Below are 22,615 nucleotides of genomic sequence, written 5' to 3'. Positions count from 1 at the left end.
CTTACTCTATTCCATTTGAGCTTTCAGTCCCTTTGCAGGTTAAAACCCACATACGCAAAGGGACACTTGCCTGGTATCACTTGACATCTTGAAGATGGGAATTTCAAGACAAAAGCAGTTCATAAGTGAACTTTTGTGAAGCAGCATCTGTCTCTCAGTATTCAAATAGATGGCCTTAAGTTTTCTGTCCCTTGAATTTTTCTGTCTTATAGCTAAAATTAACTTGGAGTGATGGAAGCTCCTTAGAGCCTTAAGCTCCAAAATACTACCTTGAGACAGCATGGCATTTACTTCAGTCCTTACTGGGGTTAACAGATGTTTCTATGAATATTTAATAAAAAGATTGCCACAGAAAGCCTGTTTGCTTCTCAAGGTTCACTATTAATACATCAGTAATTCTAACATGGACAAGCTTTACCAGGAATGACAGCACCAGAAAAGCAAAATGCTATTTAGTGTTTTCAACAGCTGTGCAGCAGAGGGGGCAACTAGTATTTCAGAAAGTATTTTTGCTTTTGTTAATGCAAGCAAAATTTGTAAGATAAGCAAGCAGAGATTTGCTTAAAATTCAGTCTCTCAAGCCATTAAGGACCATGTTTGAAAACAAAGGGAAACAAGGATTCCAGCCTATACTGATGGAAAGCCTGCTACATGCAGCTCCCCCCAAAAAAGGAAAGAAAAAAATAAAAGTGCACAAAAGTTCTAGGTCTCACTGGGATAAAATCAATAGTGGTCTAAGCATAACTTCCACAAAATTTTTCAGTCAATGACATAAACATCTAACAGCTGAAGCTACTCCAAACTATGCATCTGAAGGTGTCTGGAGTTGACAGAATTAACTCATTTAAAAGTGTATTTGGAACTTTGGCAGGGTAGGGGTAAGAAGGGTAGGGAGGATCAATTCAGAGCAAACAAAATCCAAAGCATCTGAAAATGCCTGTGTTAATTTTCCCAGAAAATTGCCACAATGAAAATTTCTCTAAAATAAGTAACAAAAATCTATTTTGTTATTGAAGGGGTCTCTTGGGCTTACAAACCAAAGGTTTAATGTAGAGCAGCAGTAGTGCATAAAGCATACACAATGAGAATAGAAATTGAGGATGGATAATAATGGTCAAACTTTAAATTTCCACTTCCAGTGATATCAAGAACACAAATTATGCTATATAAACCATGTCAATATTACCTTATCTTATAATGATAGCACTTATCAGCTAATTGGTTACAAGAAATGACAGGGTGCTCACTCTGTCCCAACTGCAAATTCCAACTAAGTCTATAAATTTGAGTTTGCATTTGCAGAAAGCTAAGCATGTGGACAAGAGCAGTTACAATTTAATCCGATAACATTCACCTACCTATTATCAGATCATGTATCCCCCCACATCTTAGAGAGACAAAATAAATCTGATTACAGAAGGATTCAAAATGGTTTGAGTGTAACTAACACTCAACATAGTTAGCAAATAACCAGCAAGACAAGTGCAGATCTGAGGCATTTTCATACATGCTTCCATGGATTCTCTTCCTGTGAAACGAACAGGAGAACACAGCCTAAGGAAGAAAGCCAGTCAAGACAGGCTAGGGAAGGTAACTTGTATTGTCTGAAAGAAATGGACAACTCTAGATCCAAGATAAGAGAATATGTATTAAAGACAGAATTATTAACTTAGCATCATTCAACTTGAAAAGCAAACATACATTTTCATCTAAACAGTAGTCGTATTACAGGACTGCTAAAATTAAAAGACTATAGACAATGTTTTTCCAGCTCATTTAGTACACTTACCAGCATTTGCTGTATAGACAATTTCATTGATGAGTCAGTTGTACTTCCTCTCTAAAGTGCTTTGAGGGGAGCTCAAGTGCATCCTCTTCCTCAATCTTTGAAGTGTTTACCTGTACCACCAGCTTTGAAAGTAAAAGGCAACAGGCAGGCAATGCAGAGACAGGAATGAGGCTGAGTACAATAGTATACCACTTCAAAAATATTTTGGTGTTGCTTTTCACATCTTACAGGGACAGACAGTCCTTCTATTTTTTTAACTGAGATTTTAGATACTATTTAAAAGATACCTTTTAATATTTGAGAATTCAGACAGCAATATATCAGTTGACAAGAATATAAGAACAGATAATATGAAATCATACACATTATATATGCAAATACATAAAGCAAACAGGATTCTTTTCAGCAAATAAAATAATTGGTGTGTTATAACAGAAAACAATTAGAAAACTCCCAATATTAAATAAAACAGCATCAATAGTGGGAACTAAGAACTAATGGGAGTACATTGTAATAGGAATGTTATGAATGTGGAATTACAAAAAATTATTGTATTTGTATAAACTTATCAGAGTAAAAAGAATTCCAACAGTGATGGAAATACTAAAGGTGAAGACTACAGCTGGTAAAGGTTTGTTCACAAAGTGGGGAAGAAAGGAAGAGGGGAACTACCAAAGAGACAAAAATTGAGATTTATTTAATATTCACATCAAATATTTTACATTTCAAAAGTAACTAGAAAAGCTAAAGGACTCTGCAGTCTGTCACAATTATGAATAAAGTTATTTCCAACATCCAAAAATAAATCTTATTGAAGAAATGCTTCACACAAGAATTAAAAACAACAAGCAAGGGGTCAATATTGAGTACTGCCATTTATGTTACTCATCTTCATGCTAAAAGGACAAGCATGCTGTGAAAGCATGACAATGAGGTTTTGTCTGAGCTAAAGACTGCAACTAAAGAAATTTCCACCACACTTAAATGTTAGGAAGCTCTCCAAGCACTTGGCTTTCATGGTATTTGTTATATGTCTGCTGACCTAGGAAAAGTAACCTGCTTCTTATATAACCAGGAACTTTGGGAAAATAAAGAAGTTGACTTTTTTTTTTTTTCAAGTCTAACTGGCACACAGGCAGGCTGCACAATACTAGAGAATCTAAACATGACCATGCAAGAGCAAAAGACTGAAAATAAAGGCAGTTTAGATTCTTATCTCCTCTTTATAGGGAAGACAGTGAAAGAAAAAGACAGTGGTTGTCACTCGTCCTACCTTGTCTAAATATTGGGATTTTTTTTGTTTTGGGATGTTTCAGGATTTTTTGTTTTGGGGTTTTTCTTTTAGTTATATATAATTTTAAAAACTTTCATTACTAAAACAAACTTCAGATTTTTTTTCCCTTGACCACGAAAATATAGAAATGAAAGTATTATAAACAGTGATAAAACCTTATCCTGTACTTTCACATGCAATTAGCAAGGAGCAATTTTAGCATAATATTGAAGGGGGAACATTTCATAGTTTCTGAGGAATACAGAACAGAACAAAGCAGATGTCTTGACTAGAAGAGAAAGGATTTTATTATCAGAAACAATTAACTTCTCCCTAAAATGTTAATCCTAGAGGTAAATTAAGTGAAATGCAGGAATATAAAGCTCCCTCAACTAGGTGAGAAAAAGCCAACACAAATGTTAGCATCTAAAAAGGAAAGTGACTACAGTTAGAAAACTGTAAGAGCAAAATGAGTGAGAAAAGTAGGAGAGAGTCAATTATCATCATGTTTGTTTATTTAACAAGAGGAAGTTTCCAGGTCAAGCTACTTACAATGTAACATGGATTACAACAACTCCTATTTGCTACATCAGAAGCTTCAGTAGTGAAAACTACAGTGCACCAGTACTATATTTCAGTGAATGCTTGCTCATGATTCAGCACCTGTTTTCCAAGCAAAAAGGATGGAAATATGGCAAGACAATTTCAGTATCCTCTACACAGATGCTTCAAATGGATCAGAAACTGATAATTTCTCATTATTGTCTAAAAAGCAAGTCAGGAAAGTTTTTAACATTTATCCTGCTTTCCCAGTTTTTAAATTCTTGTTCTACTACTGTTTTCTTACTGCTTTTCCCTCTGTTTAACTGCTATTTATAATTCTCTAGATTAAGAATCAAAAACTGAAATGCATTTGAATTCCTATGCGGTCAAGACATGTGGTGGGGGCAGGTGAGTTGACTCAGACAATGGTCATTGCTCCTTCCACTGCTGCACAATGTTCACTGTGGAACAGTAAGAATTGTAAATATCTAGGTATCCTCTTATCCCACAGACAGTGGAAGTCTCAATCACATCATTATTTTTGGACATTAAAAACCACAATCCATTGATGAACTTCTAAACAAGAGAGAGAAAGCTGTATGACCTGACTGTACCTGAGAGATACTTAATGTTTTCCACAGATCAAACATCTGCACACTTAGCATTCCTTTTGCTAAGTCTTAACAGAACAGTGAAGGCAATAACCACTCATTGCACTTGAAAGATGGTAATTCTACCATAATCTTCTGGAAAAGAGGTCAGCGCCTTCACACACACAAGAAGAGTGCCTCGAAACATTTGGAAGGCATGGCTCCTGCTCAGCACATTTGTTCTTGCATAGTTCTTTGGATCAGCAGCAGCCCCACTACTGCAGAGTGAGATGAGTGAGCGCATTCTTCAAGTAGCTTCTGCAGATGCTCAGTGCCAGCAATTGCAGTCTATCATTTGTGTCCCACCCTGTCCAAACAGGACCACACAAGGAAGAGCCACAGAACAGCTCTTGAGTGCTCTGTGATCCCCTTGGATCCAGCAGAACTTTGTCAGACTCAAAAAGTTACACTGAGAAACACGAGAGCTATGCTCCAAGTTATGGTAATTTGGCATGTGTAGCATTAGTAATAAAGGGCTAAATACACAGCACTAACTCTTACAATTGCCTCTTCAAAAACTACCTGAAAGTGATGCTGGGTTTGATGGGGTGGTTTTATTCCAAAGAAAATTCCCTTTTAAGGGACTTACCTTTTCCAGTGCCAATGAATCCACAGGCTCAACACTGATGGAAGCCAGGGACTGCAGAGCTGATAGACTTAATCCACCTGCTAAAAAGGATCATGCTGGAGCTGGTAAGAACCACTGGCTGCACAGTCCAAATCTAATTCACTTAACACAGTGTAACATCTCTAGAGAACCTTACTGCCTAGCTTCTTGGCCAGGCAGAGTCACAGAAGCCCTCTGAAACCAACAGCCCAAGGTCGCTGAGGTCCCTAAGGGGCACAGGACACACCAGAGTAATGCATCACTCCCCAAACACACTCTCGTAAATCAGCAGAAAAACAATATCCCACATCAAGCTACACTGGAGAATTAAAACATTTGCAATCCCAGCTAGCAATTATATCTACCATAAAACAAAAAATGAACTGCAAGGATAAAATTAAATTTCTTCACACAGAAGTCAGTAGAAAATTCATTCAAACCACAGTCACAATCTGGACATTCAAACAAGCATTGTCAGTCTTCTCTGCATCTTGTTTCAGGAAGTCTAAAAGGATCATCATTATCATTTCAGGAATTTCTAAACAAAGTTCACTGCACTCATACAGCCTCAGTATAACCCTATGCAGGAGGAAAAAATAGTGTTTTAAAGCCAAGCCTCTTTACAAGAGTGCCACCCAATCTCATAGGCAGATATCACACAGTGTTTCACATATTTCAAAACAAGGTCTACCATAACCCAAGGCTGATGAGTTACACAAGATATTTTCCCTCATGGTCGATTTCCAGTTCTTCTCTCTCTAAACAAAATCCCATCAAGACCCCATGCAAGACCTGTACCACAAAGGGAAGCATCTCTTCAGTATCTTCAGACAATCATGTCCATTGTCTCATCAACAGGGCAGATACACACCATTATCTCTAATAATGCTGTTCTTAATGCATCCTCCACAGCTGTCTTCGGAATAGTATTTTCAGCATCTCCACATGCCCGCTACCTTTCCTTTCAGTCACCCCCTTCACCAACACTGAACTCTTGAGCATCTTGGGTCTGCCAAAACTGCTTAAGGAGCTTATTTTCCTTCTACCTCGCTGCAATAGCTTCATCAGGAATCACCACCACTTCCAAACAGTGACAAAATTGGGATGTTACATCCAGACATCACTGCTCCTCTGCTCAGTACAGACTTGCTGTCATCATCAGTTCAGTATGCTACATTTACACTGTCTCAAATGACAGTAGCAAGACCCACCAGACATTACAGAGATCTTGCGTGTTGGAACTCTCAAGTTGCAACGATCAGCCATTCTCAACATGCCACAGGAAAACAGAGTCAACAAATTTCCTTTCTGAAAGGAAGATTGCTTTCTATGCACAAGTTTTAATGTTCTTCGTAAAAGTAGGAAAACCAAAACTTAATGTAATTTATAACAACCAACCTCAAACTTTGAAGAAACACCATCTTTCCTACAATATGATGTAGGAAAACAATAACTTGAGCATAACTTGGAACTGAAGGCATACTATGCATAAATACCCCTGGCTGTTACACCACAAATAAAGCCCGTTGAATGATCTCCATAGTATTGGTTTGTAGGTAGAAATTATACAGAGCCGATGACATGAACAGAATACAAAAGAAACTATACACATAATTCTCAAACATCAAGATGCTTCAGGCATTTCTATCAGCATAGTGTATTTTTAGAATATATTTAAATTAAAAACAGATGACTTTTTGGTATTTGGGGTTGTTATTTCAATTTACCTTTCTATGATAAAGAGACCGAAAGCCAAAGTAGCACCTTTCTGAACACTTCTCTTTTTTTTGGCTGAATTTCTTTCCCTCACAGTACATCCTTCAACACTTCCATACACTTTTCAAGAAGAAACAAACACTAGTAATTTTAAAAGGAACTGTAAAGACAAATGAGCTTCAGAAATGTGTGCAAATAAAGAGCTTTTCAAAAAAGGCCATGCTGCCTGCAATCTGACAGCCCAAAATCTCCTCCTTAAACAAAAATACCCCACCCAAACCCACCTTATCCAGATTAGAAGTGAGAGTTACATCTAACACCATCAAGAGCACAAGTTCACAAACATCCCTACCACATTCCCAAAGTGGTCCTGCAGAGCTGGACAGCGGCTGCAAGAGCACTTACACTTATTCAGCTGCTCAGAGCAGATCCACAGGGAATGAAGGAAGGAATGAGGTATTCATGAGGTGTGGGCATGCCCAGGAAGGTCACCAGAAGTAAGGAATGATTTGATGCAGGGTGGCTGGAGAAGAGTAGTCAGAAGCAGGATGTACTAAAAAGGTGAAGAAGACTGTCACAGCTGACTGGACCACTGAAAGAAAACTAAGGTGGCAAAAAGCCATTTGCATGCTAACTTCTATTTGAACTCACTGAGAAATAAGAGACTTGTACAATTCCTCCAAGACACTATATTCAAAAGGTGATTCTCATTCATGTGATTATTCCAGAAGAGTAAAATAAAGTTATAAACTAGCCAATATTTACCCAACAAATGGAGTAAGCTGTTGTCCCTTCATATTTCTTTTTAGGTGGTCAGAAACATCTGAATAAAACTTCCCTCATGTAACATAGGATCAACCATATACAAAATGTCGAGCAGATATCACATAGTGTTAATTCTAATTAACAGAATGATTAGAGATTAAAGTTGGATTCTAATACCTTTTGAAAACCCTAATCAAGTTGCTTTGAAATCTGACACTTCAGTTTTAATACTCCAAATTGAAATATCTACATGATGTTCCTAAAATCCAGCACCAAAAGAAACAGACCCATACTGTTTTTAGATTCATCAATCAGTATTTATCAGATTCATTACTAAGCATGCACTCATAGATATCTTCATTAAAAGAGATGGTTTACTTATGAGTAGATGATGAGGACATGGACGTCTCCTGCCTTAGTAGCACTGCATCCCTTAATGCAAGATGAGGGCTGCATCCCAGTCAATACAACATGTAAACATACGTAATTGCAGAATTTATCCTGTCCCCTACACCCACAACTACATAGCCCTCTACTAATAGAGGCAGGCAATAGCCCTATTCTTGGGCTGTTTTCAGCCACAATCCCAGCTGCTCTCTAAGTCAAAACAGCAATAAAACAAAGCTAAAATTATCTCCCACAATGAATGGATGACAAACACATTGCAATCAAAGACTAGCACTAAGAGAAGAAGAACCTATTTGAAAAGAATCATTAATGAGTATTCTTCAAGATACATTTGTTTTCCAACTGATAACTACTCAGCTACACAAGTCTCACCCACAGAAATGATTCACTCCGAAACACTGAGCTTCCAACACTCAAAAATCACACCTTCTACCACAGGTTAAACCATTCAGCATCTCCATGCTCCTGCCACTATATTCTTTACAAAGCATTCCTCTTAAATGTCACTGTCATCTCCTTGTATCTCATCTATTAAGAACAGAATCAAGAAAAATTGAAAGAGTTGTGTTGACATCTAAGTGCAACTGCTTTTTGAGTAGCAGGCTTTTCAGAAGGGGTAGGCAGTCTGAACAAGTAAGGATAAGAGCATGTTGCAAGCCCTCCATGTTTCCCACAACAGCAGCCAATATAAGCTCAATTAGGATAGCATATAAACATCCCTACTGATGCCTATTCTCATTACACGATAGCTGAAAAATATTTTCAATATACTCAGATGAAGAATCAAGGCACAGAAAGAAATCCACATAATAGATGCAGGGGTTCTGCCACCTAGTGGTATCTAGGGCCTCAAATTACTGTATCTACCATATTATTATTACTTTTGGTTTTTTTTACTGGAAGCATTTGACAGCAGAGAACATAATAGAGAGCACATAGCTTCACTAGCACTGAAACTACTAAGCCTGGCTCCCTGCGGCTTCGTTTCAGAACTGCATTCTGTAGCACACAAGGTGATGAGAGTTTCAATTGAAGCTTTTCTAGTTGTTCAAATAGTAATAGTATACTTCTCTTCATCAGTCCTCCAGCTGCCACAGATTCTCTGCTGCCTCATACTGAAGTGGATTTCCTGCTGTATAGTCTCACAGTCACCTGCCCATATTCAGTACTTGCAGAATAGTAATATCTTTGAAGTCCTTACCCATTCATTGAAATTGTTCAAATCTAATAAATCTCAAAAGAAATCATGAGCAGGAAACAGGGAAAAGCAGAAACTGAGAGACAAAAGCAGCAGAATAATAAAAACCTCATTTCTTCACAACACCATCTGAATCACAATTTGTCAATAAAGAATCTTTGTTGGCCCCAATAGCTTCAGGGATTCCTCTCCACAGGTCACAGCATAGACACACAGCATGTCATGTCAAGGCAACAGGGAGAAGGGACACAAAGGAGCATAGAGACATGCACTCCTTAAGGCAAGAGGCAGCAGAAATCCCCCTTTTCACCAGGCCATAAACTCAAAAGCCCCCTTTTCCACTTGGGATTCAAAGCCAGAAGCATTTTAATGCCTAAACTAGGTCAGTCTTTGTTTACACAAAACATGGATGAGAAAGGAAGTATCAATTCATTCAACTTAGTCAGGATGGGTCAAAACCACCAGACTACAAGGCACAGAGTAGCTTGTCAGTTTTTTATTTATTTTTAAGAAAAGAAACCTTATCGATGGCACATTCAGAGAACATACTTCACACAGATGTAGCCAGGTAACAAATTCTTTTAATTTAAGACAGTTATGCTTTTTCTGTGGGAAAACAGACAAAGAAATTTAAAGTGATGTCATATTCTTATTAGGCTATACCTTACAGTTACTTTAGATTTCAGCTCCCATTTGCCAACTTTTGTAATCCTGGAACACCATGAGGTCTTCTGGTCTGTATCCACAACACATACCTTAGTAAATAACAGATAGCTTGAGGTATTTTAGCTTCAGTCCAGACAAACAAACTAACAAACCCCAAAGAACAAAGACCCTCACTAAGCAAAAGAAAACAAACCACCATGCTACAAAGCAAAAAGGACAAAAACCCCAAACCCTAAAACATAAGCAAAATCACAAAAATTATACAGTTATCTTATCCTTTTGACAAGTTTCCTTTGCCTTCTCTAGTTTTTCCTCCAACTCCACAGCAATCCTTGTACTCCCCAATAAGCTCCTTCACTGTATGCAGCCCATGAAAATTTTGCCCTTAAGAGGTGGGGAAGAAAAGAGACAAGAAAAAAAACAAAAAAGGGAAGTTCTTCCACAAGGGGTTCACAGGTGAGCTAATCCTGAAGACCTAGCAATGATTCACAGATTTCCACTGGGCTTTTATGAGAAAATAAGATATCAGTAAGTTTTATTTCTTGCTCCATATTCCACAGATTTGAATTTCAGTTATATAAACTATCATGCAAGTAAGAACTACCACAGTGATGGAAAGAGGGGCATGAGTGACTTGATGTGAAACCATGTTTGATCACACAGTGATGAGTTTTTTGGACTGCATTTGTAAAGACAGACTAGACTTCTGCTAGAAAGGAAAGCACTCTTTCACTTCTCAATGAGCTAGTAGTTTTTACAGCAATAGTCCCCACAATTGAGAAGAAAGATTATTGGAATGAGAACACTGGCAATCAATGCTTCACAAATGCAGGACTCAGTAAACTCAATGTCAGACACAAACACTTCTGTCTGCAGCCTCCTGAACCAAACTAGTGGGGGCTTACAGAAAGTGTGGGACTTTCTTACAATGAGCACTCATGCTCTGGTCTGCAGGTAGGACAGCTACTCACATTAATGGAATGTCAGAGTGTCATTAAAAAGAAGTTAAGGATGTGTTATTGTGAAGTTACACCTTTAGCTCAGTTTTCAAATTCACTTAATCTCACTTCACATCAATACTGAACAGACCTGTTGAAACTCTTCTGCAGTGTAAGGAACCTGCAGAACACAGTAGAAAAGCACAGATCCCTATACAGGACAATCCACATAAGGGATTGTTAACTAGGTTAGCCAGAGTCTTTGTAATAGAATGAAGCATGTCTGAGCATGAATGTCTGAGCATTGTCCTGCTCAGACAATGGCAAAGGAGAGAGTTAACCATTTTTAGGCAGTACCAATGGATAACATTCCTTTATATGATGCTAGCTCCTACAGACCTGGTTTAGGAATCTCAGTAATACCCCACAGAGTTTTGGAAAAGACTAAGCAAACACATGCCTAGAAAACAAAAATCTTGCTGAAGTTAGAATAACTTTATGCAGTAATGAAAAGTTCTAAAACAGTAGACTTGACATGTTGAAAATTACAACCTTTTCCTCTTCTCCTCATTTTCTACCATGCCTCAGACTCATTCATTAGGTGTAATGTATATCATGTTTTGTAAGAGATTCAGACCTACCAGTGAACCAGTCGGATCACGTGTTTCTTTGTAATGGCCCTGTTACCCAGGTACAGCCCTTGAGCTAGGATCTGAGTCCCATCCACCCTTGGTTACCTGTATGCTCTCCCGAATATCCACTGTCCTCAATACTCAGTGTCTTCCTTAACACACTTAAGGTCACACAACAAACAGCATTAGCATGCTGATCCATTAAGCATTTTAACTCTCCAATACTAGGAGAAGATGTCAGGAAAAAAAGATGGGTATTTCTTTCTCTTTTCATTTTCCCCTCCTCCCCACCTCCAAACACACACACTGCACTTTGATCTTGCTTGGCTCGCTTGGAGTTTCCAGTTTCTAGTAAAGTTGGGATGAGGAGTCCTGCCTTAATCTGTTCTTAATCATGACTTGGCAGCTGCCAGCATCTTGTTCAGGGAGAGATCCAGTTCAAGGAGACTGACAGCATTTAACTCCCAACAGTTCTTCAGCTCTAGCAGATGAGTTCCAGGCTCAAGGTGTTTGTTTTTCTACCCAGTATCCCTACGTTGCAGGACATCCAAAGCCCCAGAAGAAGGTATCCAGTTACTGCAAGCTGGCAGCTGAGAGTAGTGGCATGCACCATGGTAAGGACCAGATGCTCAGCATGATGTAACAGACTGAGGTATACTCCTTAACTCTTCAACTGAGATGGCAGTATGAAGTGCAAGACTACTGAAAAGCAACAGCATCAAGACTACTATTTTAGTTTTCTGTCACATGTGATCTACCCAGGTAAGGAATACCCACACTGCCCACAAACTATAGCAGCACAGTAATTAGAACATTTTGTTTAACACACTTTACATCTTGTTTTCTATCCATCATTGTAGTATGGTATAACAGTCACAAGTTTGTTAAACCATTTTGGATGTTTGAAGAGGTTTTCTTCAGAAGCATCCAGATAAGCTTTTTAAAAATATATATTTTTCTCAAGTTGTAAAACCTTGATACTAGTATTCTATCCTGACTTTTAAACATGAACAAGAGTTTAGCAACTTGTGTTCAAAACTCCCATAAAGCAATAAATACAAACTATAGAAAGATCCAAAGCAGAAAGATGAAACATATTGCTTTTGGCATTAGTCTGTTCCCTATTTATGCCTACAAGAAGCCTGACATGACAACTGCAAAGAAAGACCTCAGACATACTCATATAAGTGTGCCAAAAGGATTGGAAGCCCCAGCTCACATGATGAGAATGTCAAGCATTTCCCCTGCTGCTGTGTATGACTGCACCTCCTAACCAGGGGTCAAAAGCAGATTTGAGTCTTCAGTTTGGGGCTTGGGGTCTTTTTATATTTGTTTTAAATCAAAAGAATGTTTTCTTTGTCCTTCTAAAGTTACATGCTAGTGCCAAAAATGTTCAACATTTAACATTATTAGTGCAGTCATTTATAGAAGCTGCAATTTTGGCATATATATCTGACAAGTCATTTAAATTCTAGCACCTTAAATTATGTAGATTGGTTTGTCACTATGACAACAATTTTTACATGTCTAAAACATACAAAAGTACCATTTTTTCTGTTCCTTACTGAAGCCAAGAGTTATTGAAATATTTACCTCTTCTGGACAGAAAGGCAGAACTTACACAACATCCGATTCTAGACAAACTATGTAAGTTACTTGTTGAATGAAGGACAGTTTCATAAACTTGAACAGCTACAATTTAAAAATACTTTGAATATAGAACACTTGATGGAATCTAAAACAACAGGGAAGAGAACATATGCAGGAATTCAGGAATGGGTAGAGCTCTCTTTTATCATCATTAAGGTTAAGAAAGTCTTTGAATGGCTTTCTCAAAAGAAAATCCAAACAATCTCAAGGTCAGGCTTCACATGTAAAACCAAAGTTTCCCTAAAAGCCAACTGGTTCAAAGGATCTTGCTTCGATTCAAGTCCCCATACATACATACATCTTGGACACAAACACTTTGCTGGTGATGCTTCATTCTATTAAAAAGAAAAATCAGTCTGATTATATGGAAGTGGCATAATGTTTGTTTTATTAAGAAAACACCACCACAACAACTTCAAGGCCTAAATTTGGAGACAAAGTGCTAAAATAGTTTGTCCCATACCATACAACTGTTCAGAATCACAAAATATTGGTATATCATTCATTTAAAGAGACAACTGCGAAGTTACTGAAAGTGATCCAACAAAAAAGGTTCATTTTACAATAAACTGTTTCTTATTATTTATAGAGACATAGCCACTGTACTAAAATTGTCATATTGACCAGTATGTCACTGATACCACTATCACTGCATGCATTCATTCAACACTCAGTTATCTCTGTCAGCATCAATGCCACATATATCCAAACAAGACTTGCCCTGTCAAAACAAGACCTGTGACCCAGCCACAGGAATATAGCTTCCTGCTACTACACAACATTAACCTAATGTTTACACACCATTCAATTCGAGATCTTTGCTCAGGTCTCTTCTGTCACGTGTAGCTAACTTTTGATCCTTAAAATCAACACTGCATCTGGAAGCATTCTGCTGAAAGTCACCAGCTCTATTTTCACTCTCTTCCTCAACTTGAACAGAAGTAAGGTCAAGCATTCATTTAAACCTGTAGCTTGCAACTACAGTTAAAGTGGACATACTTCAAGCACAGCCTAGTTGCCAACATGGAAAAGAGCTTTTGGGAGGCACAATTTATCCAGCACGAGATCCGACCAGCTGCAAGATCCCTGCCCTGTTTTTTCCTAGTCGCATAGAAGATCCAGCTAAGATCAGTTATCTTGTATTCAGTTTCAGGTGAATGCAGGTAAGCATTTGAAGCAAAAAAAAAAGCAAGAAGAATGCTCCTTTGTCTCTAGGAACAAGCCTGCTTTGACCATTACATCTGACTGCTGGCTTTGTCGGAGGCATTTGTCACTCAGTCCTATCCCAGGGCCAGTACAGTACAAGGTTACATTTCTGTCCACAGCAATCTCAAAATCTGCCAAGTTTGAAGGAAACTGAAGTGTCACAAATGGAAGATCCAGTACGCCGTCCATATGCACTACATGCCTGAGGACACAGATGCAGAAAAGCAGGCACGGCATCTGTACAGCAGCTCACATGAGCAACTGCAGCACAGTAAGGCAATAAACTCAGTTACTACACTGCAAAAATACCACACAGTTACATAAAATGCCAAGGAAAAAGAGAAAATATTTGAATTGCAACAAAAGAATTGTAAACAATTTTTGCAATAGTAACACTTCAGGGTTTTTTAACCAGCTGCTCAGTTTTGTGTTCTATATTCAATCTTCTCTCCTAACAGTTCCTGCAATGCAGCTTTTTCCCTGTTAATACAAACTGCATTATTCATAATCTAATTAAGCCTAAAATTAGGTATCCAGCCACATCATACAGAAATATGAAAGTCAGGTTTCCCTTTTGATATCTCTCTGAAACTCGTACAAGATTTTCCTCTGGTTAGCTTGAAATCTAATGGCATAGATTTTGTCTGTGTGGTATCTTGCCTTAAATACAGGACATGCCAAAATAGTCAATATATTGGCTAAAAAGATCATACTTCCTTGATCAGGGAACAGTTCTCTGAGGAACTACAGTCAGGAAAATGTGACAAGTCCTGCAAATGTGAGGCTGCACTGTCATGCTGTGAAAGCAACTGCACCGCCAGATGTGCCACTGTCACAGAACCCTCTTATTGAGTTAATAATCAACAGCTCTTCCTTTTTTGTTCTGGAAAATTGCTTTGTATATTGAAGTTCGTCTTAGTATTTGCATTAGTATTATTTCCATATCAAATGTGTTTTTCCCTTCTATCTCTATGCATTCAGTAAAAAAGCCCAAAAGCTACACTGCTGGTTTTCTCTGTGTTCATGTGAAATTTTGCCTTCAAATGCACCTACTTAGCTCTCACAAGCATGTTCAAGGATAAAATCTGGATCTCTGCCACAACTGCATTCCTTACTGCAAATACATGCCAACCTTCAAAGTTCAGTTATTTGAGCAAAAACATACGTTAATTGTTGTGCAAGGGGAGTGGAAAATATATCAGATTAAGCACATCTGAAAGTATTTCACTCCACTCTTTGCTTGATAATAAAGCATAAAGCTGGATCTATTCTCTTCTATTTTTTCAATAAAGCCATTAAGACCACACAGGTGAAGTTTTACACAAAATCAAACTTAACAACAACCAAACAAGCATTCAGAATAAAATTACCTTCTCATATTTGTTATTCCAGGACTGGTCTAACAGGTATTGCAACATTTGTCAGGATAAAGTTATTCAGTTACATGTAAAAAATAATGGAATGCAAGGAGTGTGTTGCAATAAGCCAGCTTAATAGATACCAGCAACTTAAAAGGCATTTTCCTTTCACCTATGAAGGACAGCAGTGAATAGCTTGGAAAGGTGCAAGCCAGGTAACCAAGAAGCAATTCTTAAAACAAAGTTTCAATAATTTAGTATCAGCAGGACATTTTACATGGGACAGAGATACAAGTGAAAGAAGTTCATTAACGTAAAGCATTAATCACATCTTTTATTAAGAAAGGCACAAATTTTATCCTTCACATTTGTTCTGAATAAAGCTGGCATGTAACATTGACATGGAAACTGCTTATGGTTTGGATAGAGTAGAACTGATGAAGTTGACTGGTTTCTCCTCTTACAGCTCAAGTGTACACTGAAGCTATGAGGCAAAGCTACTATCATTGCTATGACTGATAGCACTTATGCCCTCTCTGGAAAACATGTTTGTCTGTGTCACATCACAACCTGGCATTATCAAAGCAAATTCTTTGAAAGAATCTGCAGATCAAAGTTTTTATTAATCAGTTGAAGAAAACCCAGCCTAATGTACAGCCCACCTAGCGAAAGACTGGATGCACTGACCCCCAGCTTTCTCTTTACTCCCCTGAGGGAAGAGGAGATAGCTATCCTAGCAGGGAACTTTCATTAAGAAGTGAGCCTGACAATGCCTCTGAAGCAGCAGCTCATAAGAGCACAGATCCAGGCCCACTCTAGTAGAGGAGGAGCAGCTTCAAGAACATCCTTAGGTTCCTGTTCTTTAAAGCCCTGTAGGGCTATCTGAACTGGTGTCAGTCAGGCAGAGAGAGAGAGAAAGCAGAACTGGAATACAGCCATTGAACCTAGATTTTCAGCTAACTGACCAGGCACTACATTACAAGTTTTCCATGCTACTTCCTCTCACCGCCCTACAAATTTACCTTGATGAAAAAAAATTACTTCCTCTCTTAATTCCTCATTCCCCATCCTCAGCATCTCACACCAAGTCTGAAGAACTGACTCTTGTGCTGGCCGCAGCTAATTGTTTGCAAATTTTGACTGCAAGAATGCATAGATGCAGTTTATTAAGTCTCCTGTCCATTAACTGTGACTCAGACAGAAGGCATCTTGCTACTTTCCACCCTGGCCATATTTTTCACAGTCCACTCCAGCAGTCCAAGTTCAACCAAGCTGTCATCATTAGCAGGCTCCTGAATAGAAACAAGCTTTCCAAGCTCAAGAACACAGGATTTCCTGAACCATATCAGAACAGGCACTCATCAGGACAATAACCAAAAGCATTTTAAACAACAATAACAAAAATGAAACCAAACCCAAACATCTCAACCCAGGAATCCATTATTGTTAGTATTATTATTGCCAGGTATGCAATAGCTTTTCCAGACAGTTTCTTTCTAGGCCCAAATGTGTGCATTTCCTCATAGTAGGATGGTTCATGACCTCTATACAAACCTTCTCTACAAAAAGTCACTGATGGTCCATGTGGAGAAACAGCACTTCAAGCCTGGTCAAGGAATTGGGAGGCCTCTAAGCATAAATGTGCTTTATGCTATATACTCTATGGAAGTAACAACTATTTTAACATTTCTAGCATGTCTAGCATGAAAATTAGACAGAATGTGGCTACCAAGTTCTATGACCAAACCAATCCTTTCAAATGTATCTAATCCTACTGTTTTCCAGGAAAACAAGGGCAAGGGATGGAGACAACTGCCTCGAGTACTTCCATTACTTGAGATTGCACTTTAGCCTTGCCATACTTTCTTCCCAATAGACATTGGGAAGAACAATTGATTAGAGATTAATTTCTCCTCATTAGAGGCTTTCCCAGTACTTTCTACCCTGGTAGAGCAAGTCTCAGGGAGACAAAATAAAGAACATGGCTTCAGGGCCTGTCAATGACATCTGAACAACATGACATTAGAGCCCAGGGGACCTGATTTTGGGAAGGAGGAATAGAAGTTGTTTTAAGTGAACTGGGATACAAACAGAATTATATAGGAGGCAAAGAAAGGGATAGAGAGAGGTAAAGCTGGAATGAAATATGAGGAGCCCAGGAAGGCAGGCAGAACCCAAGCCAATAGGAAAAGAAAGATCCTACATGAAGCTAGCATGAGAAAACTTTGGGTTAGCAGAGTAAGAAAGCTAGAATTGACATCAAGCCCAGAGGGAAAGACCACACACAAGCTGAAAAACTTAAGTATAAGACAAACTAGATAAAGAAGGAAGATGACTGGAAAGGCTCTTGAAAGGGAAGGGGCTAGCAGAAAAAGGCACAAGAAAATGAAGTACATGCAAAAGCCTCAATCCCTTAGCACATTCCCATATGGAAACGGGATTCCAGACTTCAGCTCACTGTTTGTTACTTGTCAGGTTGTGTCTATGCAACAGATTCCTTATCTGCAGGCTTTCAGCAAGCTGGGCAGTTTTCTTCAGAAACTCTTATTATGGTGTATCCATCATTCAGGTATTCAACTTGTCTTTTTAATCACACTGTGTATTTAATTATCCATGTAAAATGTAGTGAGGAGATAGAAGTTAGACTACCCTCCCTTGGTCCCACTTTCCATGGCAACAGATTCTATTAGAGTATTTAAAGGTTTAAATTACTAGTTTAAAATCTTCCCGCTATTATCTTTAACAGACCAGCCAAAGGAGTGAAGTATACATCAGTACTTTGGGTTTCAGGAAAATCCTAATTTGACATATTTAACAGATTTTATGAATCATCCCTTTTTACATGACACTACACTCGAAGATTTAGCTTGCCTTATATAAACTGAAAGATTTCTCTATTTTAACATGTTCATAGAGCCCTCTGGTTTGTGTGCTACCTAAGCCATGTTTCAGGTGGACTTTCCAAGTGGCTGAATTCTATTTTCAGACTATCAAAATCTGAAAATCTGAAATAGTCAAGCAGCAAATACTGGCTCAAACACACCAAAGTGTCTATTCCATTTTACCTAAGAGACTTGGCTTGCTTAGCAAACAGGGACGTGGCAAGCACCAGTGGAAAAAAGTTATTCTTCTTTTCCGTTAGCTTAGGTACAGGATGAAGCATTACTTTGGTTTTAATTACCAAAACAAGAACTAATGCATTTAAAGAAACAACCTCCATTAGCAGTTAACATTCAATTACCAATCCTAGCCAGAGAAAGATGGAATAAACATTTACAGGGCAAAATCCAGTAGGCAAATTTCACAGACAATATCTGTAAAATGCAGAAATCAAAATTACATTATGACTTCTGCCTGTCTATTAGGAAATACAAAGGGATTTACCTTCCAACATCCCTCAGTGGTACAGTTTGATAGTCTGAGGATGCAAATGCAAATTCACATTCTTAGGAGTAAAAGCTGGACTGTTTTAACACTCAAGTTGTAACTGCCAGACTTCTGTTATTTAAAGGTACCGCTGTTGCTTCAATGCTTGCATCAGCCATCCTTTCCAACTGTGAAAAATTAAAAAGTCAACAGGCCCTAAACACTTCTACTGGTGCCCCAGAGTCTGAGGCTTTGGAAGAACACCTTCCCCACTCCACAAAGAAATAAAAGAGAGGGGGGAAAAAAAATTACACCTCTGAAAAAATAACTGCACCACAGCTTTTATACCAGCCAGTTTACACGTAGAATATTGTTACCGCATGGATAATTATGAAATGCTGTTTTTTTTTAAATTAAAATTTAGCTGAAAAAAAGACTGCTGAAAGCAAGTGACTCAGAATCAACCTACTTCAGCTATGCCATTCCACAAGCTTAGTCCATTTCTTCCAAGGCTGCAAAGTACAAAAAGACAACCAACAACAGATTTTCACAGCAAGCACACGATGAGCTGCCATGCCAGTAGAGTCCTGCTGAAACACAAAAGAAGTACAACAGATAACATGACATCACACTTCCTTAAGTATAAGATCCCCCTAACTTAAAATATGGTCAGTAGCCTTATAAATACATTAACTTTTTCCAAAGCAGTCTAATTAAGCAGGTCCACACCACTAATCAATTCTGCATGTTCTTGAACACTTTGGAGAATAAACAGTAATCACAGCATCATAAAAAATGGTCCAAGATCCCTCCTTTAATTACTGTTCAGAACAATCCATAAATACACCATGTAAATTTAATTCCAGCTGGATATATTTGAGCCAACTCATTTCCAGTTTGACCATAAACAGCAAAAAGAAAAAAAAGCAAAACAAATATGAATGTATGCATAAGCATAAACATATGGGGCCTAATACAAATCTCAAAGGAACATAGGAACTGTAAAATACGAACAGTAAGGTAATGTAACATTATGTAAACTTAAAGAAAATAGCAATTCACACATTCATATAATAAAAGATATAAGTATAATCAGTACCTACTCCTTTACTATGCCTTTACTCTTACAATCCATGTTTGTGTTTAATGTGTTTATTCATGATTCAGTCACATCAACACATCTAAAGGGTATTCCACACGGATTTGCAGCTGAAGATAAGCAAATGTAGCTACCACAAACTACAAACAATACTGTTTAGCCTTAAAATCTGCAAACATCACAGCACACAAAACATGTTTTTTTCCCATCTTAAACTTAAGCTTTTAGAATAATAAGCTTATGAAGTACTACCTTCCTCTAAAACACAGACCTGTTTTTTGACATGTAGAAGACCAGAGGTATCTGAAACTACACAAGTCATCCTTAAACATACACTACACTCTAGTTTTTCACCCACTGCACAGAAAAAATTACTGACTCTGAAATACTGAAAACAGGGGCTTACCTTCAATCCTTTTCAAGGCCGACAGACAAGTATCCCGGCTTGGAAACTCAAACGGATTATTACAGGTCCGAATGGTGTCACATTCACACTTCCCATTGATTATGTTACAACCTGTTATAAGGTTTTCATTGCACGGTTCAAATCCAAGAAGCTGATCATCATCCCAGTTTTCATCTAAAAGAAACAAACAAACTGGCTCACTATTGGATTTCAGCTGCAGTAGGTAATTTTCAGCTGCTTTGGAGTTGGGTGGGATTCACTTCAAGTTCAACACAGTGCTAAACAGAAGATAACAGAAAAAAAAAATAACAGACTAATCCAAACAGTGGGATTTGCCAAATACCATATCTCACAGCTGTTCTACTGCCCATGTTGCTAAAGTAACTGGCCTTGTTTACTTCCATCTGTATGAAAAACTATGTCATCTCAGGAAAACACATAGCTGTAGTACAAATTAGTGCTATTCTAACAGAAATAACTTTTGCAGATAGCTGAAGTTATATTTATAATGGAAGTGAGAGCATTGTACAGAATCTGCAGCTGTTACAGAAGTCAAAATTGAGTCAGAAAGCGACCATTTTAAAAGATGATTAAAAAATGCATCACATAGAATTTACTCCACAGAGATAACTTTTTATTACAGAAAAGTTGCAAGATGCCAGACCTCTGATTCCATTATATGACCAAAAATGAGTTTTCCAGCAGTCCTCAATTATCATACATATTCCTGGAGAATTGATCAAGCACATTGCACTCTTTGCTGTCAAGGGTCTATAGGTAGAGGGAGCAGGATGAGTCTCTCTGCTTAAATAATTCTGTACCTTTTGAATCAGTCCTGTCAAATGTGTGTAACTGGTGTTCCAGTTGTAACTGCCCATCTTCCTTTCAGGAGGCCACATGCAACAAGATTTTTTTTTTCCTCCAGAAAGAAATACAAATCCAGTCAATCCAGAATTCCAAAAGATTACCAGTCCTACAATATCTCAGTTTTCTTAGGTCAAGTACACATACAGCAACATCCCAACAAGTCAGAAGATTAATCAAGATAGAAAAATAGAATGTCCTATTTGAAGAGATGGATTTGAAGAGATCTTCAAAACCATCCAGTTCCAACTACCCTGCATGGATAGGGACACCTTCCACTAGACCTCGGTGCTCAAACCTCCATTCAGTCTGGACTTGAACACTTCCAGGGCATCCACAACTTCTCTGGGCAACATGTTCCAGTGCCTCACCACCCTCACAGTACAGAATTTCTTGCTAAAATCAAATCTAAGCCTATTCTCTTTCAGTTTTAAACCATTCCCCTTTGTCCTATCACATACTTGTTTAAGCAAGACTGAAAAAACTAAACTAGACATTAGGTATTCTTTGCTACAGAATGCCAGATATTTTATAGACAGACTAGCTTGGAAAATTAAGTGCTACAAAATAGTTGCACAGAGTCCACTGATTTCTACTAATGACAAAAGGAAAAAAGTAGATATTTTTAATCTTTATATCCTTACATTCAACAGCAGCACTCACATTGTGCATTCTAAATAGTTCACTCCAATTTTATTTACTATCAACAAGCAAGTTTCCAATATAGATCCTGCCAAAAAGCACTTCAAAAAAGTTAAAATATCTTCCAGTTATGCATGGTGGGTTTCCTCTTGTTGTTGGGGTTATCAGAGGCTGTTCTCCAGTATGAGAGGCCACAGCCAATACAAAACTGTCATTCAGTAGTCTGATGCTCAACAGAAGCCTAAAAACTAACAGCAAATAACAGTATATGCACACACATGCTGAGGTTGGCAAGTAAATTCTTTCCACTCACAGAAATATGCAGAATATCTGCTAACCTGAAGTTTTTCCTGTTTTAGGGCAAAAAAAGTATTTAGAAAGAGCTGTTTACTCGTTCAGTGCTGTACATGATCTACAGGAAGTGCCACAGCAAATTCTCACCAGCATATTTCTCTCTGTACAACAAAATCCTTGCCTTCTATTATGAGCTGGCAAAGTACCCTGCTGACAAAAAGCACTGATAAACAACAAAGTCCATTTTAGATGTGAAGATGGGAATTTCCATGGGAACCTCATGACTCTTCTCCATAAAAATAGCAAGGGAAGAGTAGTCAGTAACCCCAGGAAGTAATTTTTTTTTCTTAGGTTAACCTATCATCCAATACAGCAGCTGTATCAATGAAAGTCAAAGGAAGCACAGAAGTTCCTGAAGAGAAACTATTAAAATTCTTTCAAAGGAAGATGCCTCTCCTGTAATGCTTGGGACACTCTCATTGTGATGAGGCCATGCATACAGAAGGCAAACCCCTCCATCCCCCCCCAAAAAAAAAAAACAAAAA

General features: G+C 38.1%; 1 protein-coding gene across 1 annotated transcript in view; it reads right to left on the bottom strand.

The window, feature by feature from the left end:
* The window catches only part of CRIM1 (cysteine rich transmembrane BMP regulator 1), a gene marked incomplete at its 5' end in the record, with an annotated part of 172,692 nt that overhangs the window by 137,964 nt on the left and 12,113 nt on the right, over positions 1–22,615 (bottom strand). The window contains one exon of the mRNA XM_005416241.2: positions 20,271–20,444. Coding sequence (XP_005416298.2) covers positions 20,271–20,444 — 174 coding nt within the window. The remainder of the gene's footprint in view (positions 1–20,270; positions 20,445–22,615) is intronic.

The sequence above is a fragment of the Geospiza fortis genome, unplaced genomic scaffold, assembly GCF_000277835.1.
Source record: "Geospiza fortis unplaced genomic scaffold, GeoFor_1.0 scaffold41, whole genome shotgun sequence".
NCBI classification, from domain to species: Eukaryota; Metazoa; Chordata; class Aves; order Passeriformes; family Thraupidae; genus Geospiza; species Geospiza fortis.
The sequence above is the reverse complement of the archived record's forward strand: the minus strand, read 5'-3'. Positions and strand labels throughout refer to the sequence as shown.